Raw genomic sequence first — 21,993 nt, 5'->3', positions numbered from 1 at the left:
AAAAATGCAAAATTCCTCATAAACTTGGAGGTTGTGCTCAATTTCTGCTAAAAAAAACTCTTCAAAAAGTCTCCGTGTGTACATAGCCTTAAAGTGTTTTTTTGAGGATTTTGCAGAGGATCCGCTCCAAAAGAAAAAACCTCCTTAAAAAGCGCAGTGTGCAAATAGCGCTGATGAGACTGTACATGGACACGCGGATTCTTAATTTTTGGTTGTTTTTCTTCTTTTTTTTTGCCATTTTTCTTTTTTTTTAATCTTTAGGTATTCACTGATGATCAAAATGGTGCACACAGTTCAAGGTAAAAATAATGGGCTTCTTCCCTGTATTTAATCATTTTTGCAAGTTTTTGAGCAAGAAGTCGCATTTTTTTCAAAATCAATGTAAAAAATTTTTACTTTTTGAGAAACATGCATAAATGGGGCCAAATTTTGTGACTTTTTTTTTTTAATTTGCACTTGATGAATCAGGTGAAAAAAATCTGATATCACTAAGCGAAAACAAAACAAAACAAGGCACCTATAGAATAATAAATTGGGCACAAAAAAAAGGAGCAAAACACACACAAAAAAAACAGGCACAAAGGCAATGATGAATGGAGACCGCAGTATTTTTGATTTTTTTTTTTAGAGGAAACTGAGCAGAAACTGTAATTTTTTTTAGGATTTTTTTCATTTTTGAGGAGGATTTTTGCTCCAAAAAACTACTAGAAAAACTATGTATGTATAGTCTGGGCGGAAACTCCAAGTTTATGAGTTTTGAGAATTTTCGCTCCAAAAACTCCTTGAAAAATTCTGTGTGCACATAGTTTGGGCAAAAAGAAATGCAAGTTTCTGACTTTTAAGGATTTTTCAGGATTTTTATTGCAAACACGTTGCAATTTTACTCCCCCCCCCCCTCCTTTAAGAAGTTGAGAATAATCCCTTTAAGGGGAACTCAAGGGCTGACAGTTTTATAAGAGCTCAGGTTATGGTCCAGTGTACATTATAGTAAGAGCTCTCCGTGCTTCTCCCTCCTCAGGACATGCTGGTACTCGTAGTCCCACCACACCCTGCACAGATCTACAGCGAAGGAAAAGTCGTCACCCAAAAAAAAAAAATAATAATAATAACCCCTCCCCCCGTGACGACAGAGGCCAGCCCCAGGGGGATAGGTCGCGCAGGCGCAGTGCACTTGTCAGCGGTACCGACTCTTGCCGAAGTTTTGCGGCTCATTGATGGTCTCGGTTCGGGAGGAGGACGGTCCGGTGTCCTCAGTGCTTGGTCCCCCCCAGAGCAGCTGCTGTGTGTGGACGGTGGGTACAGGCTGGGGTGATGGGGCGGGTCTCCTTTGGTCGGTCTGCGACCTTTTAAAGTTATGCGACTTTTAGTTTGTTTTTGTAAATGGCGCTAATGATAATGAGATGGGAGCAATGAGCAGAGATATTATAACTGAGGATAATACACACAGTGGGCATTGACACAGCCTTAGAAATAGTAATATATATATATATTACAGCACTGCTTATCTCCTAGGGACTCACATGAGACTGTCAGCGAGTTGTTGTCGCTCCATCCCTTTTATAGGGTCGCTGTTCCCTTCCATACAGTGTATCTGCCTGGATTGGATACAATATCCGAGGTCGGGACTGTGGAATGAAAATAAAATTTCCATTCATTGACAGCAAGAATAAAAGTCTCACCCCATCCGCTTTGTTGGAGTTATATGATCAGTACCCCCCTAAAAAAAAAAAAAAAAAAAAAAAAAATCCGACATGCCCCCAATTGGTAACAGGAAGCCAAAAATTGATTGTTCTGATTGAAATCTGTTTTTCTCTGATGGGATGGGAGGTTTAAAGGAGTTGTAAGGTTTTTTTTTCTGGTTTATTCACCCTCCCCGGGTCCAGCATTTGATGTGATGATGACAGTGCTGCAGCCAATCTGTGAGGTCTTGGGTGGTGCTCATTGATTGGCTGTAGTGCTGTCAAGAATAACGGACACCGTGAGCAGCAGAAAAAACTCAGTGCTGGACCTGGGGAGGGTGAGTAATGGAAAGTTTGGCTGTGTTTTTTTTTTTTTTTAACAATTTTCTAAAATTAGGGCTAATAAACCTCTGATGATCACTCAGTTGCCCCCTTTGGGTATGTTCACATGTTATGTCTGATCCTTCTACTTCTAGATTGGCGGCTGATCCTGCAACAATTTACAGGTCAAGTGTGTATGGGGCCCTTTAGAAATGTAGTTTTTTTTCGCAATCTCCATAACCTGTCATTAGATTTTTTTACTAAAGCAATCTCTGAGTCGTGCTAAAGGGCTTTGAATTTTTATGGAGCTCTTAATCCATATGGATCACAAACTTTCCCAATGTGAATTTTCCTCTACGGAGAATAATATGAGATTGTGTGCAGTGGTCAAAGCATCATAATGTCTGTAGCACTTTCATTTTTTTTTTTTTTTTTTCCCTTGTGGTTTACAATCATTCAAATAGGCTTTTATTTATACATATCTGCCAATATACTTGGGAGAAGCTGCAGTGTAAAGCATGGGGGGGGGTTAGTCTCTGATGAGAAACGACATGACCGCTTAAAAAATCATATGTGACTGATTAATGCAGCGAGCAGGTTGACGTTTTTTACAGGTAGTGACGTCCCTGTATGAACCCGGCTTTTAAAAAATTTTATGGCCGTGTCAGCGAGGTATAAAACAAGGGAGTGGGCGGCACGTGGAGGACGAGGTCCGCAGCTTTTATTACATCCTGTGTTGGCATTAATTTGTTTTTTGCCTTTGGGGGTTTACCTATTTGTAGACCTGTCACTTACCTCTTCTGTAAGGTTTCATTTCCTCATTATTGTAACATTAATGATATTTACTAATATTGATACATTTCCTGATTCTAAATGTAAATATTTACTGTTTCCACAATATTGACAGTTTAGGTCTCATTATCGCATCCGGTTTTTACGGGTGGCACTCGTACCTGTGATAGTCAACGGGGCCATTCACGCGTCCAAGGGGCAGCAATGCAAGTCAGTAAAAAAAATTGGAAGCGCTCGGATGACATCCGATTTTCAGTATGGGAAAGGTGGAGATTTTTTTTTAAATTATTTCTCCACATACGAATAAATTGGATGACACTCGGACCACACTCTGATCATCGTACGTGAAAAAAATCGGTTGTCTGAATGAGCCCTTAGATAAATGTCGCCTCCCCCCCTTACTGTACTAGTACACGCCTTCCCGACACGCATAACATTGACATTGTTTTTCTTACACGCTACGTGCTTTTGCTGTGTAGACACGGGTGTGACCCTGTAGTAAAATATCAGGTTGCACGAAGCGCAATGGACTTAGGAATTTAGTCACATCATACTGATGTCACAAAGGAAAAAACAAACAGAAGCTTCGTATTTTATTCCTGGTGTTCATCATGTATCACTCAGAACTGCAACATTTTCAGTGCTACAATCGCAACATTCCGTCCTAGAGTTCTGAGAAAGGGTCACGCTTTGTTAGGCAAAAACTTGGTCATCCGTGTTTTTTATGCACGGATAAATAAATTACAAAGCGTCTCCTTTCCTTTGCAATGGTAATTTTTATATCTATTCTGCCAGAAAAAAATGGACATGTGAATAGCAGCGTAGAGTAGAATGGGTACCTGTTCTATTTGTCAGAAACACTGATAGAACACGGACGTCTGAATGACGACTTATAGGGATTTTTATCAATCTCCTAAAGTGATGGTCTGACCTCTGACACCGTAGTATCGAAGCGCTGCATCCCACCTTCCCGACTGCATAGGAAAATGCCGCAAGTGAATAAGGACGTGCTGCAGTTTCCTGCTGAGCGGCGCTCCAGCTTTTAAAAATCAGAAGGAGAAGCTAGTCTGAATCAGTCCCCGATCAGTTCCCCACTGATCATAATGTGATATTATATTCTAGTATTATTGCATAAGTTTGGAAAAAAACTTCTGAAGGGAAAGTCATGCCAAATGCCACCAGTTCCTTAGTTCTGAGTCCTTCCTGAACTCTGGAACAATGGAATTCAAGGACAGGAAAATGAAGAACATGTTTATTACCAGGTACTGGGGACGTATTTTTGGTCCAACAAAACATCGGACAGCACCAATGTTATTTTCTGGGGCGGTTCACATTTCATAATTTTTCCTCGGAACAAGGAAAAAATCGCTGCATGCTCAAGTTTGATAAGATATTTGGATTGCACTCTGCCATGCAAGTCAGTGGAAACCTTCGGACTGCACTCGGACGACATCTGAGTGCAGTCCGATTTCAACGGATTGACACAATCGAGAAGAATGCAACCTTTATGCATTCCAGACCAGCATGCAAAACACAATGCGTGGGCCTTTTTCCGATAGATCACTGATCTGTTTACTTGGATCTAGAATGCTCGGAGCTATACTGTATGTTCAAACAATGCCGATGTTATGCAAAATGTGCAATTTTTACACCATTTCTTGGAATTTACTATGTGCACAAAATCCGGACCGGTGACATTTCTGAGCAGTGAGGAGAGGGTTTTGCAGAAGAAAAGGTCATCGCCGTGTTGTACCTGCATAGAGATGATGGCCATGATTATATTTCCTCTTTAAAAAAAAATTGTCACCATTACAAACTAATAATCCTCAACAACTGGGGTTTGTTGTAGATTTTGACTTTCCTGTTGAACTCCGCAGATCTGCGACCAATCCGTTGCAGAAGTTGACATGCCGTGGATTGTTCAAATCTCATCTCATATGTTGCCAAAAATTGGGATGAAAAATCTGCAGCAATTCCAATATGTGTAATTTGCACGCACGGTGGGTATATATGCAGCAGAAATTCCTAATTGCAAATTTTAACTTGTTAATCCCCAGCGATCCCGAGAATGAAAAGAGCAGAGTTGTGCATGCTTGTTCTTACTCCATTCATTTTCTATGTAACCGCCAGTAAAGCTATTTCCATCAGTCCCTTTGATAAGGAGTGGAGCGGAGGTCATGCATGCACACCTCTGATCCATTCAAGACAGCACAATCCCATTTTTTTGGGATTGTTGACGTTCCAGTGGTGGGATCCCTAAAGATTAGCAAATTATTCCCTATTCTATAATTGATTTAGGGAAAATCCCTCTAACCTCACGTTTCACTCTTTGCAATGCATGGGGTAAAATATGCGGAAAAGCTGCAACAAATCTGGACTTGTAGATTTATATGAACTTGTGAAAACGAGACTGAAGAAGCCCCCCCGTGCAAGAACAGTATCTGGGCCCATTGCAGTGCAATAATTCATCAGAATGCAATATTTCGCTTTGCAGATGCTAGGCGCCACTGGTTGCACCAATAATATGTCCGCCCCTGTTTGTGAACACTTCCTAAGGCCAGGAAATTCCAGTTAGACAGGACATGAAGGAACACATGAAGGCACGATCCATATACCTACACATCTGCATAGACAAAAAGTTAGATTTTGTTTTATTTTTTTTAAACAAGATTGTGCACTTTTTTTTTTCTTTGTAGCAAAAGTTTCCATACAGAAGAAAAGTGCATAATCTTTTTTTTTTTTTTTTTTTTTTTTGCTAATGTCTTAATTCTAAGTATCCAATACTAAGATCACTGTGTAACCAAAGTATCAGGAAGTGTTTTCTGGGACAGCTATGCAAACTTCTACAGTCATCAAGTTACACCCTCAGTCATTCCTTGGCGCTAAGATGTGAGTCAATATACAGTATTGATATGATCTGCACCTGTACAATGGGAATATCCCAAATTACGATCCTCCGCAGTGTCAGAAATGCTCCTGGGGATAATTTTAGCGCCTCTTGAATATCTTGGGCGAGTCACTGCCATGTGTTTCTGTGGTCGAGGATCATAAATGCTTGTATTCCCCACGAAATGACAATGAGCAATTTTCTTAGTGCAATCTCTCGAAATTGTTCTTTAAGAAAGCACACGTTTCCAGGAGGAATAACAGAGCAACTGCACAATGTAGACTTCTAAGAACAGATCTTCCAAGAGTGTTCTTTCCGAAAACAGACAGTTCCTTCGATTAGACTCCGAGCCTCAGGCACTTTTTTTAAAGACTCCATTAACTCTTTTTTCAACGGTTGTTCAAAGGAAATATGTTATCCGAAAAATGTTAAACATATATTTTTAAGAATTTTTGGCAGCATTTAACTTGTATCCTTTGTAATAATTTTCCACCCTTCTCTGTATTTTAGAGCAGTGATGTGGAATGGATACGGTCGGTAATCCCACAAATGGCGACATCAGTCTGATCAAGGTGAAAGCGGAAACAAAGTGCGTCTTGGAAGCTTTCTTAAAACGATCCTTGAGTCAAGATGAAGGAAGGAACCTAGGACACGTGGGGCGCTCGTACCATGACCCTAAGAAGTACAGTCACAGGTAGGCTTAATTTAGTTTTTTTGAGGCAAATTTAGGGTATGTTGACACGGGAAATAAATTGAGTGGATAAAGTCTGTACTGAATTTGGATTTGTTGCGCATTTCACCCCGTGCGATGCAGAAATCGACATGCATTGATAAACTGCAAATTAATTTTGCACCCTGGGTTCGTTTTTGCCGGGATTCTCTGCCGTTGGATTCGATTTTGTAAAATCTCAACACTCTTTTGCTGCTTTTGTTATCGGAAAATCCTCAGCATATGTCATATGTCAACCTAACTTTAAAAGGAACCTGTCACCTCGGGGGAAAAAAAACCTGCAGATGTAGGGTTAAATTGGCATGTTAATAGTGTTACAATGCTGCCCGGCCGACTTAACTGAAATTGCGGCTACTGGGAGAAAATTAAACTTTTCTTCCTAGGAGCCGCCGGCTTTCAGTTATAGGGCCGGTGCGGGGAGGGATTAGAGATATTGCTCTCTATACTGTAAGCATGGCCCGGCATTTTGATTGACAGCTCGCGTTGCATGGCATCTGTGCAGAGCCGGCTGTCAAAGTGCTGTGGTATGCTTACAGCATAGAGAGTGATGACTGCAATCACTCTGTGCACACCCCCATGACAGAAAGCTGGCGGCTCCCAGGATGAAATAAGTTAATTTTCTCCCAGTAGCCGCACTTTCAGCAATACAGACAGGTTGCGATCATTTACCTTGATTGACAGCCAGCTCTGCACAGGGAGCGGTCAATCAAAGTACCGGGCCACTGCTTACAGTATAGAGAGCAATGACTCTAACTGCTCCATGCACCGCCCATATGACTGAAAGCTGGCGGCTCCCAGGAGGAAATAAGTTAATTTTCTCCCAGTAGCTGTAGTTTCAGCAAGACTACCAGGTAGCAATGTAATGCTATTTACCTGCAGATTAATCCTATATATGCAGGTAAATTGCATTTTCAGAGGTGACTGGTTCTCTTTAAACTTAAGTGGAATGCAACGAATTGCAAAATCCCCCTCCATTTACTCTCCTTCTTTTGGCCTTGGATTTGAGAAACTGCATCCAACTACACCCATAAGACCCTTGTTCGTTTTTTTTTTTTTAATTAATTGTATTATTATTATTATTCATTATTATTTATTATTATTAACTAATAATATTAATTGTAATAATAAGAATAAAAATAATTATTAATAATTTAATTTTTTTTATAAAAAAAACTCATTTATGTGGCTCTCCTTGTGATGGACATAATTCATTAATTTTCTGTGAGGAAAGGGGAAGACTGATGTTCACAACTTAGTGGTGGGTGCAGGTGTTGATTGGATGTCCTTTTTTTTTCCCTCTTTCTCAAAAGAGTGAATCATGAAGAAAATAAAGAATTATTTCCAAAGAAATCTAAAAAGTCAGATCGAAAAAGAAGCAAAGATCCCGAAAGAGATGAAAGGAGTAGGAGCCCGGCGTTTGGCGAGTCGTCGGCTCAGGGACGTCATGGTACCTGGAATTCCCTACACGAGGAGATCAATCGGGTGGAAGAGACCAAACATGGATTTACAACCAACATTAAGAAGCTGCTGAAAAAGCCGGGCCAGACTAAGGAGAAGGGTGGGACACTAAAGGACAGGAACGGAAGCATTCAGAGTAAATCCAAAGACTCCATCGATGCCATAATCGATGACCACGGGAAAGCCGCCGCCAAAGGGGATTCCTCCAAACGGCCCAAGTCTCCTAACCCCTTACTTGCCTGTACGGTGATGACCTCTACAACTTCTTTAACAGAAGAAGATGAGAGGCACTTGCCAAGTGCAACGCCAAAAAAGCCCAGTCGTTCCTTCTCCTTTAAAAAGTTACTTAAGAAAAAAACGCACAAAGAGAATACTCCGGACTTGGACTCCAAACCTGCCCGGCCTGACTTTCTGCCTGTGAAATCGTGGAACGAGGAACCTTATGCTCCGATTCAGGAAACTGGTATTGATATATAATGTATTTTTATTTTTTTTTTTTTGCTATGTTTTAATGCAAACCAAACGATAGCCGGCACTCACATCTTCTTAAAAGAATAGCTTTTTTGATCCAGTAGTATAAAAGGCACAAAAATTGTTGAACACAACAGCAGAAAAATGACACAATCACGAGTAGTTAAGGCCCACTCGACGCCACCGTATCTGTACTTCTTTGTAGCCCAGCCTATGTAGTGAAGTTAAAAAAGTTTTGAAAAATATTACATAAAGAAATTAAATTAAAAAAAAATATAGACATGTTTGGTATCACCAAGATCTGCAAAAGTTTAAACATATAAAAATGTAAAATTATTTAACTTGTATGGTAAAAACAAAAGAAATCGTAATGCTGGAATTGCTGTTTATTCGTAGTCCCATGACGGCACCACGAGAGAGAGGATCCGCCCATCAAGGACAGGAAACCTACAGGTTAAAAAGGGCGGCACCTCTCTCCCATCTCAGTTTAGGTTTCCTGTCCTTGATGGGAGACCTATCACGCTTACCTGCAGGAAGAAGAAAGAATCTCTTGCCCCAGATGGAATAGACAGGGTGCCTGGGGCGGTGAATCCCCTGCCCTGGTCGGTTCTGGACTTCTGGAGACGCCACGGCAGGGCTCATTGGGGCACCTCCGTGTGCGTTGCGGTGAGCGTGACATCCCCTCTTGCTGAGGTGGATTGTCCGCTATGCGTGGCTGTCCACATGCGGACAACCCCCCCCCCGCTACACCATGCAGGAGATCTGGGCCGCTCCGGCGGGGAACCTGACAGGCGCGGCCCTATGACGTATTTCCTGTGCGCCGGAGGCTTCCGCCGGAAGTGGGCGTGGTTCGTGCGCGAGACCAGGAAGCGAATGGGCGCGAGTGAGGACGCCGGAGCGGGGCTTAGCAGTCTGTCACCGCTGACGAGGGGGGGACTCACCACACAGGTCCCAGGTATGGCCAGTATAAAAAGGACCTGGCAGCATACAGAGGTGCTTCCTAGCCCATTGTTTTTTCAATATGGGAGATTCACAAGAGCAGCTATCACCTCAGCAAGAACTACTGCTGCAGGAGCAGCCCTCTGGGGAGCCCTCACAACAGGTGGTGCAACGTCGTTCCCGGTCTGGGTCCAGTCGTTCAACTAGGAAGTTCACCGCAAAAAGCAGGAAGGAAGGTCCTATTGTTCGGTGTGATTCTCTGCCGGTTAAAAAGGATTCCTCTGTTTCTACGGTACCACGTCATATTCCAGGGGGTAAGTGGAATCTTCGTGAAAGTTCTACTAATTCTTCTTCTACTTCTGTCTATAATTTTTTCAGACCAAGAAATGTTCATTTAAATCAAAACATAAGGAATGTGCCCTATGCAGCAACCCGCTCCCTGATGCATATGTTAAGAAATTGTGCCAACCTTGTATTGACAGGGTGATGACCGAAGAAACCCCGGGGTTTTCCTTAGGTCTAAAGACTTTAACTAAAGGAGAAATAGGCAAGGCTTTGCGAGGGAATTCTGAGCCCAGGCATTTTCCTCAGGACCCTCAGCCAGATTCAGACTCTGATACCTCAGACATTTCTTCCTCCTCTCTCTCTTCCTCTGATAGCGAGACTGATAGACAATGTTTTCCTCTGAATGAGGTTGATGCCTTGGTAAAAGCTGTCTGAACTACCATGGGCATTGTGGACACTAGACCAGAAAAATCTGTAGAGGATGTAATGTTTGGGGGATTACGTCAGAAAAAGAAGAGATGTTTCCCCATGAATACTAAAATTAAAGGTCTCATTGATAGAGAGTGGCAAAAGCCAGAAAGGAAGGGCAGAATTCCTCCCTCCTTCAAAAGGAGGTATCCGTTTGATGATGCCGCAAGTTCCTCTTGGTCAAAGGCACCAAAGCTAGATGTTGCCATTGCTAAGGCATCAAAGAAGTCTTCTCTCCCCTTCGATGACATGGGAGCATTAAGAGACTCCCTGGACAGACGAGCAGATACCTTTTTGAAAGGTGCATGGGAGACAACTGCAGGAGCCCTGAAAGCAGCAGTGGCAGCCACCTGCACATCCAGAGCCCTGATGGTTTGGCTGGAACAGCTAGACAATCAACTAAAGGAGGGTGCCTCCAGGAAGGAGATTATTTCTTCCCTTCCCCTGGTCCAGGGTGCAGCGGCCTTTCTTGCTGATGCGTCTGCGGACTCTGTTAGACTGGCAGCAAAATCATCAGCTCTATCAAATGCTGCTCGGAGAGCTCTATGGATTAAATGCTGGCCTGGAGATGTACTAACAAAATCTAGACTTTGTACAATTCCTTGCGAGGGGGAATATCTTTTCGGCCAGACCATGGACGAACTGTTGGAAAAAGCCGGAGATCCTAAGAAGGGATTCCCATCTGTACCTCTACCCTCTTTTAAGAAATCGTTTCGGAAAAATAAATTTGTCCGAAGAAGATTTTTCAGAGAACGAGAAATTCGAAGAAAGAGGTCGTAAAGGTAGAGGCTTACTCTTTGGTTCTTCTTCCAAAAATGAGCAGAAGCCAGGGAAATCACAATCGGCCCAGGTTGGAGAGAGATTGTCATTGTTTTTCCCGGCTTGGGAACGTATTTCACATAGTAATTGGATTTTGAGCCTGATTAGATTTGGTCTTAAATTTCAATTTCAAACTCTTCCTTACAGAAGATTCATGATTGTTCCTTCTAGCTCCTCCCCAGAGCGGCAGACTGCTCTTGTATTGGAAATTCAAGTCCTAATAAAGAAAAACGTCCTGATTTGAGGTTCCGGATTCAGAAGAGGGAGATGGATTCTACTCCCCGCTCTTCCTGGTCCCCTAACCAGATGGGTGTTTCAGGACAATCATAAATTTAAGATCTTTAAATAGCTTTCTTAAAATAGACACCTGTAAAATGGAATCCTTAAAAACGATAATAAAATTACTTTTTCCCCACTGTTATATCGTAGTTCTGGATCTTAAAGACGCATATTACCATGTTCCCATTCATAAGGACTATCAAAAGTATTTGAGGGTGGCCATTGAAATAAGTGGGGTGGTTAAACACTTCCAGTATACCACCCTTCCCTTTGGGTTAGCTATAGCCCCGCAAATTTTTACCAAACTAGTGGCAGAGGTTATGGCCCATATAAGAGAAAAAGACATCTTAATAATCCCTTACCTTGATGATTTCCTGTTAGTGGGAAACTCCTTTGTTCAATGGAAGGCCCACCTTCAGGTAACTATTTCTGTCCTGGAAGGACTAGGTTGGTTTCTAAATCTGGAAAAATCTAGATTGACTCCACTAAAAGCTCAACAGTTTCTAGGGGTCATTTTAGATTCTGAAAGACAGTTATGCCATTTATCAGAAGAAAAGATTGCAAAAATCCAGGGCTTAGTAAGACATTGTATGGATAGACCCTCTATGTCACTCCGTAAAGCCATGTCATTATTAGGGACCTTGACCTTGAGTTTTACCGCAGTGCGTTGGTCCCAATTTCATTCAAGGGCACTTCAATGGGATATATTGTATAACGACTCAATTCTAGATGGTCATCTAGACCAGGAATTCACCTTGGCCCCTCGCTCCTTACAATCCCTTTGTTGGTGGTTGGTATACTCTAATCTTTCTAGGGGAGTCCCTTGGGAATGTAAACCTACTGCAGTCCTGACTACAGATGCAAGTGCTACAGGTTGGGGAGCTCATTTTGAAGGTAGCTTAATTCAGGGGACCTGGTCAGAAAATGAGGTACGGTTTTCCTCAAATGTTAAGGAACTTTTGGCAGTTGATTATGCGTTCAATAAGTTCCTTGTATATTTACAGGGCCAGGATGTCCGTATACTCTCGGACAATCAAGTCTCGGTAGCATATATAAATCATCAAGGGGGAACCCGTTCAAAAGACTTAATGAGAGTAGCGGACAAACTTCTTCAGAATGCAGAGGATCATTGTCTCTCCCTTTCTGCTGTTCATCTAAGAGGGAAGGAAAACGTCACAGCAGATTTTCTCAGCCGTACTTCCATAAAACAAGGAGAGTAGTCCTTGAACCCTCAGATATTCTCCAGGATTGTGGCAATGTGGGGTCTTCCAACAGTGGACTTGTTTGCGACAAAATCCAATCGAAAGGTGACAGCGTTTTGTTCCCTAAACCCCAGGGAAAGACCCCTGACAGTGGACGCCTTCATGGTTCCCTGGGAGTTCCCTTTGGCGTATGCATTTCCTCCCATGATCCTGCTTCCATCAGTCATAAGGAAGATCGGGGCAGACAAAGCCAGAATAATCCTCATATGCCCCTTTTGGCCCAAGAGACCGTGGTTCCATTGCCATCGGAGAATGTCCATATCAGACCCCTGGGTTCTTCCGGAGATTCCGGACCTTCTCACTCAGGGTCCGGTTTCCCATCCTCCAGCCTCAAATCTCCATTTAACGGCATGGAATTTGAAAGGGCGCTGTTAACCATCAAAGGTTTCTCCATAAATGTAGTAAACACTCTCTTGTGTAGCAGAAAACCCGTTACTACCCGCATCTAGGACTTGGAGGAAGTTTCTGTCCTTTTCGAAATTTAAACCAGAGGATGGGATCCCTATTGGGAAAATACTAGAATTTCTGCAGCGGGGTTTAGAACAGGGCCTTACCACTAGTACATTGAAGGTACAAGCTTCGGCTTTGGGAGCTTTGTTTTCTTCCGATATAGCGGCTAATTATTGGGTAGCACGGCTTATAAAAGCTTCTTTTAGGTGTAGACCTATTATTAAAACTAAATCCTTTCCCTGGGATTTAAATCTAGTCCTAAATGCCTTGACTAACCCTCCCTTCGAGCCCCTAGATTCAGCCTCCCATAAAATTATTATTCTTAAAACAGCCCTGTTAGTTGCCCTGACTTCAGCGAGGAGAGTAAGTGATATACAGGCTCTTACTATATCCCCACCATTTACTCAAATTCTGGATGATAGAATTGTACTAAGGCCTGACCCAGCCTTTCTTCCAAAGGTAGTCACTCGGTTCCATAGGACTCAGGAGATTAATCTTCCAACTTTTTGTTTTCCCCCTAAAAATCAGAAAGAGGAGAAACTACACACATTAGATGTTAGGAGGTGCGTCCTTAAATACCTGGAGGTTTCACACAGTTTTAGGAAAGATAGTTCCCTATTCATATGCCATCAGGGGGCTAGGAACGGTTGTAAAGCCTCAAAATCTACGATTGCGAGGTGGATTAGAGAGGCCATCTCCCTCGCCTACTCCTCAGGGGATAAGGAAGTACCTTAGGGGTTGAGGGCTCATTCCACCAGAGCAGTAGCAACCTCCTGGGCCGAGAAGACAGGGGTTTCCATCGAAGGCATATGTAAGGCTGCCACCTGGTCTTCTCCCTCCACCTTCTATAGGCATTATAGATTGGATTTAGGTGTCTCTTCTGATCTCGCCTTTGGGTGAAGGGTGCTTCAGGCTGTGGTCCCTCCCTAATCTCCTTCGTCTCTGTAATTCTCTCGTGTTGCTGTCATGGGAGTACGAATAAAGCCTTAGTTACTTACCGGTAACCGGATTTTTCGGAGCCCATGACAGCACCCTTATATTCCCTCCCTACACTGGTGTTTTGCACCCCCGTAAGGCTATTTTCCTTTTTTGCACCCTCGGGGGAAGTCATTGGCTTAAAATGAATATTGTGTTTTTTGTCTTGTTGTAATTAACCTTGGCTCATGCTCTGTTAACTTAAACTGAGGCGTGAGAGAGGTGCCGCCCTTTTTAACCTGTAGGTTTCCTGTCCTTGATGGGCGGATCCTCTCTCTCGTGGTGCTGTCATGGGCTCCGAAAAATCCCGTTACCGGTAAGTAACTAAGGCTTTTTTGCCCTTAACTCCTCCACCCCCCAAAAAGAAAATGCAATCAAAACATTTACCTACTCCAAAATGGTACTAATAGAAATGAAAACTCATCACAAAAAAAATAAATAAATAAAGTCACCGGGCTTAGAAAATGGTCTCACAAAACAAAATTTATTTAGTTTTTAATTTGTTTTTTTACCAACTAAAATAAGAGAAAAAATAATCTTGTAAGTTTGACATGGTCATAAATATACTGGCTCTTATGTTTTTAATTCTTTATGCATTTATTAGGAAGACTTGAAGACTCTGAGATTTACTCTTTAGCTGCGAAAAAGTTGGAGACGTTGCTCAGACACAAAAAACTAAAGAGTCCCCAGGAGCCACAGAAGACTCCTGCTCCTCCAGTGTTCGCCCTCAGTCTTCAAGGAGGTATGACAAGTCTTTTTTTTTTTTTTTTTTTTTCTTTTACCTACTTTGTATTTTTTCTACTTTTCCATGGTCAGTCTGATTATTTTAGTACATATCTCATTTTTTTTCTGGCACAATTTGGTGACTTGCGTGGATGACCATTGTTTCAACAGCAACAGTCCAATCGATAGCCGGCACTCACATCTTAAAACAATTGCTTTATTGATCCAGTAGTATAAAAGGAACAAAAAAATGGTTTAACATAACAGCACAAAAATTAAAAAGGCAGAAAAGAAATATCCACTGTGCTCCCAGGCAACATGTTTCAGACCTATAAGGCCTGACCAAGGACGATGTAGGTCTGAAACATGTTGCCTGGGAGCGCAGTGGATATTTCTTTTCTGCCTTTTTAATTTCTGTACTGTTCTGTTCAACCAATTTGTTTCGTGCATTTTATACTACTGGATCAATATAGCAATTCTTTTAAGAAAATGTGAGTGTGTGTGTGTGTGTATATGTGAATATATTATTTAGAAGGAATAGTTTTCGGGCTCATTCTGATTTTTGCATACAAGTGCTACCTGTGATTTTTCTCGGATAGCGCTCGTACCTGTGATAGTCTACATGTCCGTGACTTTTTTGAGGACCGAGAGGTCGGATCACAATCAGTGCAAGCCAAAAATCGGATCGCACTTGGATGACATGGGCCCGTGATTTTTCACAGAAAAATCGTTAATGCAAGCCCATGATTGCACTTCTATTAAGTAGATGTTGCACTGTTTATGTGCCTTTATTGTAGGAAATATATGAATTAGTTTGTCTTCACAGACAACAATAATGTCACTACTGACGACAGGCCGGCTGCGGAGGACAAGGATGAAGTGATTCGGAAGCTGGTGGCCTTACTGCAGGAACAGGCCGTAGTTATCAATGAAAAGGTGAGGACCGACCGACGTAATCATCCCCCAAACCATCCTGATACTGATTTGCCATTTACCAATTATTTTTTTTCACTCGTTTATAAAGGGGTATACGTAAAAATGTTTATTAAAAGGATTCATGGGACTGAATAATTGGCCTATCCTTATGTTTAATTGACGGGGGTCCGACCCAAAGAGCCCCTTGTCTATTATCTGCGGTCCCTGTGTTTGGAGAGGAATGTGCAAGAAAAAGTTTATTCCAGCTACTTTTAAAATGTACAATTACCCCTTCTCTTCGTGCACATCCACTCCTTCCCCCGTCTGAGCGTAAATGCTATGGACACCTTCACACAGAATTTTTCTTATTGTTCATTTGCTTCCTAAATGCAAAGTTATGCAACTTTGTAAATAGTCTGCATTAAAAACCTTCTACCGTTTTGCTGCTGCAGAGTGTCTGTAAGCATTTATCTAGCTCAGTGCATTTGCAAAAATGTTACAAATCCATCAGACATCCTGTTCCTAATAGCTCTTTCTGCTCCAACCTCAAATCTTTCTCCAGTGGAGAGGTGAGAAAGCATGTATAGTTTCAGAGACAGCAGAGAAAGCAGACTACAGAAAAAGAGGAAAGGAAATAAGTACAGGATAGAAGCTGTGCGGATACATGAGCTAATGAGGACAACCGCACCCTTGTTACACACGAAACTCACATCCATCGATTCGCTCATCTCTACTAGTATGGCATCCAAATATGATTCTTTTTATAAAATAATGGCATATCACTAAATATACCATCACTTTATGATCAGCGGGGAACTGACCCACTCATCCTGAGAATAAAGTGGCCACAGCCCATGTTGTGTTGTAATGTAAATTAGGGAAACTTTTCCTAATGCTTTGTCCGTTCTCCAAAACTTACATTTGCATGACACAATGCCAATTGTCATTTCTGGGTGACTGAATGGAGCACTGGATTAGCTTTAAAAGTGATCTATATATATTTTTTTGTCTCCTAGATCAGTAAGGATCCATTCCTCAGGAATACCCTCAGCAGGATGTCCTACGGCAGCTTCTTCCGTCTTGCAGAAGTTTTCACAAGAGATGTCGAGGTGGAAAAGGATGAAGCGTGCTCAAGTGTGAGCCCAGAACTGACGAAAATTGCCCTGACTATGGAGCTAACCAGGAAGGTGGCCGGGATTAATAGCCATGCCGTTCACACACTAATGGGCTACAGTCTTCAATACATGGACATGTTTGTTCCCTGGATACAGAAGCAAGGAGGCTGGGTAATCTATCCTGGTTTTTATTTTAACTTCTACACACTATTAAGGAATCCTGAGTTGTCCAGAACTTTTATACTAATGGCCTATCCTCACACCCCCACCAATCTGATATTGGTGAACTATCCCCATCAATGTAAAAGTAGCCTTTTAATTGAGGACCCTTACTTAGTTGCCGGGGTAGCTTGTAAAAGCACCTGGAGGACCCGACACTACTATGCATTACAGCAATAGCTCATTGATTTTAGTAGGAACTGTGTAATGCTTCATTTTCCCTATAGAGGTGCTGCAGGGAAATAGGAGTCGAATGGTATAATTAATGATTTACCCACCTGACTCCTCTCCAGCTCGTTCAGCTCATATGGCAATGTAGGATGCAGAACATCTTGTATCCGTGCGTGCTCTGATCGCTTTCAGTGCGTGAAGAATATGCAGTCAAAAAGCCGATCACATGGTCACATTAATATCGCCATTTTGAGGCAATCAAAGTGGCGATAGTCACTGATTTACCCAGGTGATGCAAGTGAATGGGGTTGAATTGCGACCTACAAGGCCTTGCAGCCGTGATTGGTGCCAAGCTTTTTGCAATTTACTTCTTGCCGTGTGGGTACCTTTGCAACGAGAACCCAATAACTTGCATTAGGCTGTGACATAGCAAGAGACTATAGCGATCTTTGGCTGCGCGACCTACATCAACTCCAAATTCACCATGTAGCTCCAGCCCTAAAGTTATGTGGCTTGTGTATATAATGAACATATATAAAAAAAAATGGAAACTGTTCCAGTACAATAGGACCAAAAAATATTTATCTACAATAATTTTGCCTTGATCCTCCCCACTCCCAAACTGGAGATCCTCTTTAAGTCATCCTCGTAAGCAATTTACTATCAATTTTTTTTTCGTAAACTCACAGTAATTTCTTTTTTTCATTTTTCTCGTGCAGGAAAAATTAGTTTCCGATGGAGATATTTTCGACTTGCAAATTGACTAATTTGACCCAAACAACAGAATACCTCCATTGTATCCAAATCTACACTGTAGCCTACACCTGTTTTCATACGTCTAAGGAATACTGGGCATGACGCTGTCAACATGGCCGACCTGGACTACTTCTATGGCCCGATATGTTATCGTACGGACGACTTACAATAGATCAGGGAGCGAAATCTGCCAAAATACCTCCTGTGAATATTTTTCCAAACCCTTTTTGAATGAAGACTTTTCTAAAACTTTGGCATCTGCAGGCACGTGCCATTGCCTTATTTTATCTTGGAAAAGAATTCATAGCACTGGTACAAACTTAGGGTAAAAAATATATATTTTTAACCCCTTTTAGAATTTTTATACCAAATTTTTCTGATATGTTTTGAGATTATGACGCACACCCACTACTATAATATTTGTGGGTCCAATGCCTGTCGGTGCCAGTACCAATATTACTGTAATCCAATATGTTCTCTTGAACATTGGAAAATTCTGAAGCGTGGCTATTTAAAGAGAATCTGATAAAGTAAAGGGATGGCCATAATGGCCCCGATATTCTGATTTAATGGATACCTGTAGTGAAAAAAATCCATAGCCTGGTTCTTGTTTTGGTGCAATAGCCTCTTTGTGCATTGGGACGAGACTTTGGGTAGGGTTTTCTTGTCTGCCGTGACCCTTCTGCATTTGTATGACCCTCTTTTTTTTAACTTTCGCAGTGGCGTCCTCCTTGTGTTCTACAGCAAAATGGCGCCAAAGGTGGTGCATGCTCAGATTAACCTCCGGCGGTGTCTAGCAAAATGGCGCTGAAGGCGGTGCATGCTCATATTAACCTCCAGCTCTAGCAAAATGGTGCCAGAGGCTTTGCATGCTCAGATTAACCTCTGGCGGTCTCTAGTAAAATTGCGCCAAAGGTGGTGCATGCTCAGATTAACCTCCAGCGGTCTCAAGCAAAATGGCGCCGAAGGCGGTGCATGCTCATATTAACCTCCAGCTCTAGCAAAATGGTGCCAGAGGCGGCGCATGCTCAGATTAACCTTACGGTCTCCATAAAAATGGCGATTCTGGCAACGCATGCACAGATCTACCGGCGCCATTTTGCTGGAGAGCGTCAGGACACGAACGGGTGCAGGGGGCGCTAGCGCTAAATTTAATAAAGGAGACTCATACAATTGTGGAGGGGCCATGGCAGAGCTGAAGACCCTACCTGATGCACGAAGAGGCCATTGCATCAAAACTTCTAAGGTGAATTAAACAAGAGCCAGGCTACTTATTTTTTCACTACAGGTATCCATTAAACAGTATATCAGGGCCATTATGGACATACCTTTACTTTAACAGGTTAAATCGAGATGACAGGTTCTGTTTAATTATTCAGACACATGAATGATGTGTGACTCTGTCGCCGTATACTGACCAATTCTGCTGCCATGTTGGGCAGGACACTGTATAGATGCTGACTTGCACTTTTTAATTTGTTTTCCGATATCTGAATGGGAAGACTTTTTTATTTTTTTAACTTTTGTAATTGAAAAATGTTGGTTGCTGTCAGCAGATATTGATTTACCCATAGGGTGTACAATGCACCGTGTTGGTTTTAATGTTTGCCTGGCATTAAAGTGAATGTTAAATTTCTTTTGGGTTTTATTATATTATTTTTATGGACCACATTAAAAGTTATATCTAAAAGACTGACCACCCCCCTCCTAGTAAGGGAGTCTTCCTTTAAGGAGTCACTTGCTTCCAAAGCTTTACGTTACTTTTGGGCCCTGGTTCAGATGCCATATTAAAAATGAATCAGTCACAGCCTCACAATACGGATTTGAGTAGCTGCATGTCCTTGTCCGCACCACAGGCAGGTGCAGGTGACTACCTATAGCCATATTGAGGGTCTCACGGAATATACTGAAGGGGTGCAAATAATAACATAAATCCAAAATGTTTTGAGAATGAATAGATGAAATTTCTGAACTAGATATAAAATTTTAATTTTATTCAATTCTTTTACACTTTTCCATAAAAAAAACCCAAAACTAGATGTAGGAAAATCTGCGGACCCCTGGTTGGTAAATGAATTCTTGCTGTCATAGATATGTATAATGGGCCTACATCTATTCTCTGTAGTGTAAAGTCACTGTGCCGTAAAATATAACGCACACATTATGTCAACATTTTGGGCCTAAACCATCTAAAACAACAAGTGTCTTTGTTGCCCATAACGACCAATCAGAGAGCAGCTTTCATTTTTTAAATGGCTTTGTTTCATTGAAAACTGCTCTGTGATTGGTTGCTATGGGCGATAAATCACGGCCTGTGAAAAACCAAACCAAAACTTAGACCAGGCCCCGGTATTCATAACCCAGTTATACATTTTGAAAAAAAAGATTAAAAAAAATAAATTCATCACCTCAGGGTTGTAATAGTGATGTTTATGAGCCACCCGAAAAATTTAAGTCTTGCCAACACTGAGGTAATTTACAATGCCCCAGTCATACCACGTATGCCGAAACGTGTCTCAAAATGTATGGGGGATAGCAGACCCCTGCGCCTAAAAATGTCTGAGCCATTGTCCTGACAGAGCAAGTGAACTGAAATGCTTAAGGCCTCATTCAGACGTCTGATTTTGGCGTACGCGTGCTGTCCTTGTTTTTCACGGATAGAATTCGCACCTGTGGTAGTCTACAGGGCCATTCACATGTCCTTTGACCAAGTGGTCAGAGGAAAATATCAGAGACGTCCGATTTTGATATGAGGATCAGATCAAAATCGGCAATAGAAATCAATGAGTCCATGAAAAAATCAGACTGCACTCAGATGACATCCGAGTGCAGTCAGATTTTCACGGACTGTCAGGTGAAGAAGGTGGAGAATTTATTTATTTTTTTTATCTCCATGTGCGAAAAAAATCGGTTAACACTCAGACTACATTGATCAGAATAATTGGCCTGATTTTCTCGTACAGAAAAAAAAAAAAAAAATCATTTGTCTGAATGAGGCCTAAGGCTGGTTTCGTACAAACGACATTCACGGTCCGAGTACTAATTTAAAATTGCTTTCCTTAAAGGGTTTGTACACTTGCAGAGACCTTATCCAAGCCAGGCAGAGGCTAGAAGAACCCACTTTAGCCTACGTCAGAAAAATGACGACCTTCAGACGTCCATTTTTTTTATTTTTTTGCATATGAGAAAATAAAGAACCATTTTTCATCAGTGTGCCAAATCCGATTTTCAGTAGGGGAATATTAGAGGGGCTTTCAGTCCTGCTGGTGGAATCCCGCAGGAAGGATCCAGGGCACACAAGGATGGAAGTACTGCGGTATTATCGACGCGTTTCGCAGTTCTCAAACTTCTTCAGGAGTAACCACAAATTAGTAAATCTGATTTTTGGCCATTTTTATTCTGTGGTCCTTTTTTTTTTTTTTTGCATCAATTTTATCGTATGGAAAAAAAAAAAGTAAAGCTTTTCTAATTTTTTCCTACCTGTTATAACCATACAAAATAGACTGCGGTAAAATGACACACTCGTCTGACAAAACCACGAAATCTGCAGAACTGTGAAGGCTGCATCGCCAACATCACTAAAACGACCCCCCATAAACCCGCCATACTCACATGAAGTGTTTGCAGCCATAGAGCCCCATTCATCATTGCATTTCCGCCAGTTTTTTTGTTTAAGCAAATACCTCTAAATTAGTGACGTTGATTAATTTGTTGCAAATCACAAACAATTTGTGCCTTTTTTTGTGGTTTTATTAATTTTCAATTTTTTTATTTATTTTTTTTTACATCATTTTGGATTTTCTGGATATTTTTACTTTTTAAGAAAGTGGCAAAATTTGGCTCAACTCTTTACCCCAGTCTTGCCCTGGAGTGATTTTATGTACCCTGGTTTTTTGAGCCATTTTGCAAAATGTGCAAATTTTTGTACTGAAAAGTCACAAAAAGGGACAGAAAAAAAAAAAATTGTTCTTTGCGCCAAATTCATGAATTGGAGTCCACTATTTTGATGAATCTGTTGCAGAAAACTCAGTGAAAACTCCCCAAAAAAAGAATAGTGACTTAATTTAAGAATTTTATGTATTGATCTCTATCACATGAGTGTGAAAAATAAAAATCTGCTGTTTGCCTGGCACCGTTTTATGTCCTAGGGGGAACAAATCATTTTACAGATAAGGGTGTGTGCACACAGAGATTTTTGAGGTGGTCAAAAACTGAATTTTCTAGTGGAAATTCTCCTTCCCTATGAAAGTTTTTGGAGAAGTTTTTTGATTCCTCTAGT

The 21,993-nt window shown here is 41.6% G+C and overlaps 1 protein-coding gene across 1 annotated transcript; it reads left to right on the top strand.

The window, feature by feature from the left end:
* Window positions 1–1,128: 1,128 nt before the first annotated feature.
* Window positions 1,129–19,350, top strand: BCL2L12 (BCL2 like 12). Its single transcript, XM_073655965.1, has 7 exons — window positions 1,129–1,292; window positions 6,190–6,373; window positions 7,720–8,330; window positions 14,420–14,557; window positions 15,365–15,474; window positions 16,470–16,739; window positions 17,678–19,350. Exons 2-7 carry the CDS (start codon window positions 6,204–6,206, stop codon window positions 17,723–17,725), a joined length of 1,347 nt encoding a protein of 448 aa, XP_073512066.1. The 5' UTR covers window positions 1,129–1,292; window positions 6,190–6,203; the 3' UTR covers window positions 17,726–19,350.
* The last annotated feature ends 2,643 nt before the right edge of the window (window positions 19,351–21,993 follow it).

The sequence above is a fragment of the Phyllobates terribilis genome, unplaced genomic scaffold, assembly GCF_046119375.1.
Source record: "Phyllobates terribilis strain yellow unplaced genomic scaffold, ASM4611937v1 Scaffold_12__6_contigs__length_324123572, whole genome shotgun sequence".
NCBI classification, from domain to species: domain Eukaryota; kingdom Metazoa; phylum Chordata; class Amphibia; order Anura; family Dendrobatidae; genus Phyllobates; species Phyllobates terribilis.
This window is presented reverse-complemented; position numbering and strand designations above follow the sequence as displayed.

Excerpts from the sequence above, each read along its gene's own strand:
- BCL2L12 (XM_073655965.1), top strand. The coding sequence starts at position 6,204 with ATGGATACGGTCGGTAATCCCACAAATGGCGACATCAGTCTGATCAAG. Across the intron at positions 6,374-7,719 it reads CCTAAGAAGTACAGTCACAG|AGTGAATCATGAAGAAAATA; the intron begins GTAGGCTTAATT and ends CTTTCTCAAAAG. Across the intron at positions 16,740-17,677 it reads TACAGAAGCAAGGAGGCTGG|GAAAAATTAGTTTCCGATGG; the intron begins GTAATCTATCCT and ends TTTCTCGTGCAG.